This window comes from Palaemon carinicauda, chromosome 1 (assembly GCF_036898095.1).
Source record: "Palaemon carinicauda isolate YSFRI2023 chromosome 1, ASM3689809v2, whole genome shotgun sequence".
Lineage (NCBI taxonomy): Eukaryota > Metazoa > Arthropoda > Malacostraca > Decapoda > Palaemonidae > Palaemon > Palaemon carinicauda.
The window spans coordinates 110,782,640-110,785,139 of NC_090725.1; the positions used below are offsets into that span (position 1 = coordinate 110,782,640).

Sequence of the window (2,500 nt, forward strand, 5' to 3'; positions counted from 1 at the left end):
TTGTATATATATATATATATATATATATATATATATATATATATATATATATGTGTGTGTGTGTTTTGTGTGTGTGTGTGTGTGTGTGTAGAGAAAGGACATGTCCCTGATCGGCTTCTCCTCGAACCTTTAGACAACTTGCCCTCGAATCTCTATAATGCTTGTTCTCGAACACGTTGTCCTCGAACCTACAGACAGCTTGTCCTCGAACAGATAGCTGGTTCTCGAATAGAGAGCGTTCCGTCGAACTTGAGAGCTTGTTCTCGAATTTAGAGTTTTCCTCGAACCTCTAGAGAGCTTGTCATAGAACAGAGAACTTGTCCTCAAACTTGAGACCCTGTCCTCGAACAGAGCGTTTGACCTCGAAGTTCGAACCTCTAGACGGCTCGTCCTCGAACCTCTTGAAAGCTTGTCTTCGAACAGAGTACTTGTCCTCGAACTTGAGACCTTTTTCTATAGCAGAGATATTGTCTTCGAACCTCTAGACAGCTCATCCTCGAACCTCTAAAAAGCTTGTCCTCTAACCTCTAGACAGCTCGTCCTCGAACAGAGCTTGTCCTCAAACCTTTAGACAGCTCGTCCTCGATCAGAGGTTGTCCTCAAACCTGTAGATAGCACGTCCTCGAGCAGAGCATGTCCTCGAACCTCTAGAAAGCTTGTCTTTGAACAGAGAACTTATTCTCGAACTTGATACATTGTCCTCGAACAGAGAGTTTAACCTCGAACCTCTAGACAGCTCGTCCTTGAACCTCTAGGAAGCTTGTCCTCGAACAGAGAACTTGTCCTCGAACTTGAGAGCTTATCCTCGAGCAGAGATATTGTCCTCGAACCTTTAGACAGCTCGTCCACGAACAGAGCATGTCCTTGAACCTCTAGACAGCTTGTCCTCGAACAGAGCATGTCCTCGAACCTCTAGACAGCTCGTCCTTGAACAGAGAGCTTTAACATTATTAGTTATGAGATTGGCTCTTCAATTATTATTATCACCTAGCATTTGCTGATGAGTTTTATTTGCGGGAATTTCATCTGTTAGTTTTAGTGTTTAGGAAAATATTTTTTCATTTCAACTGTGTTTGTTTGTTGCTCTGTTTTAATATACTGTCGAATGCAAATATAACCCATTATTATTGCAACTGAAGTTATATATCAAACTGAATTAGAAACAGGACATGAGGTGATGTTATTTTTTATATTCATATTTAACCTTTAGATATATTTTATTATTAATAAATATATTTAAAACTGAACAATATCATCCACTGTCTTGGATTAGAGGTCTCTTGCTTGAGGGTATACTCAGGTAAGCTGTTTTATCTTATTTCTTTTCCTCTTTTTTTGAAGTTTTTATAGTTTATTTATGAAACATCTAATTTAATGGTGTTACTATTGATAAAATATTTTATTGAATTTTTTTTATTATTTCTCTTGTAGTTTATTTATTCCCTGGTTTCCTTTCCTTATTGGGCTATTTTTCTCTGCCGGAGCCCTTGGGCTTGTAGCATCCTGCTTTTCAACTAGGGTTATAGCTTAGCTTGTAATAATAATAATAATAATAATAATAATAATAATAATAATAATCCTTTTTTAGTAACAGAAATATATTCAGCTCAATAATGGAGCTATAGTGTGTCCTTTTGTACACTTCTTCTTCTTCTTCTTCTTTTTCTTCTTCTTCTTCTTCTGCTTCTAGTTTTTAACTTTATTTATCTTTCTTTTTAACAGGTGAAGACGTTCACGAAGTCAAACCCTGGAAGACAGACAGCTTTAAATCTTCAACGTTCTCCACCACTAATAATAAAAACAGCCACGAACTGTACAGTTGTGTAAAAGGAAATTGTCATCAACTCTATCTCGCATGATTTTTGAACACCAAGAGGCAGTTTATAGACTCTTTTAATGGAGGATTTTTCTACATCACCGACGCTTCGTAGAAAGATGAGTTTTCCAAACTGCTCGCTCCTATGTCTCCTTATTCTACTCCAAGCAGGTAGGCCATATGGGTATTATATTTATTTATTCTTTAATGAGGCCCATTTGAACTGGCTCGCATGGGTGCCTTTTTAGCTTGGAGAACTATCCTACTAGCTGATTGGTTAGAATTATCTTGTCCAACCAATAAGCTGCATTTGCAGTGACTCACAGGGGTTCCCATTTAGCTTGGAGAACTTTCCTACTAGCTGATTGGTTAGAATTATCTTGTCCAACCAATAAGCTGCATTTGCACTGAGTCGCAGGGGTGCCGTTTTAGCTCGGAAAACTTTCCTACTAGCTGATTGGTTGGACAAAATAATGCGAACCAATCAGGTATTATGAAAGTTTTCCGATCTATGAAAGGGCACCCCTGCCAGTCAGTGCGAATGCAGCTTATTGGTTGGACAAGATAATTGTAACCAATCAGCTATTAGGAAACTTTTCCGAGCTAAAAGGACACCCCATCGAGTCAGTGCAAATGTGCTTCATTAAAGAAATTATTGAGTATAGATTTAATTATATGTGAACT

The 2,500-nt window shown here is 38.0% G+C and overlaps 1 protein-coding gene across 1 annotated transcript in view; it reads left to right on the forward strand.

Annotated features, from left to right (window-relative positions):
* Positions 1-2,500, forward strand: part of LOC137650901 (uncharacterized) — a 303,393-nt gene that overhangs the window by 132,188 nt on the left and 168,705 nt on the right. Inside the window, exon 2 of the mRNA XM_068384064.1 lies at positions 1,723-1,987. Coding sequence (XP_068240165.1) covers positions 1,897-1,987 — 91 coding nt within the window. The 5' untranslated portion in view covers positions 1,723-1,896. The remainder of the gene's footprint in view (positions 1-1,722; positions 1,988-2,500) is intronic.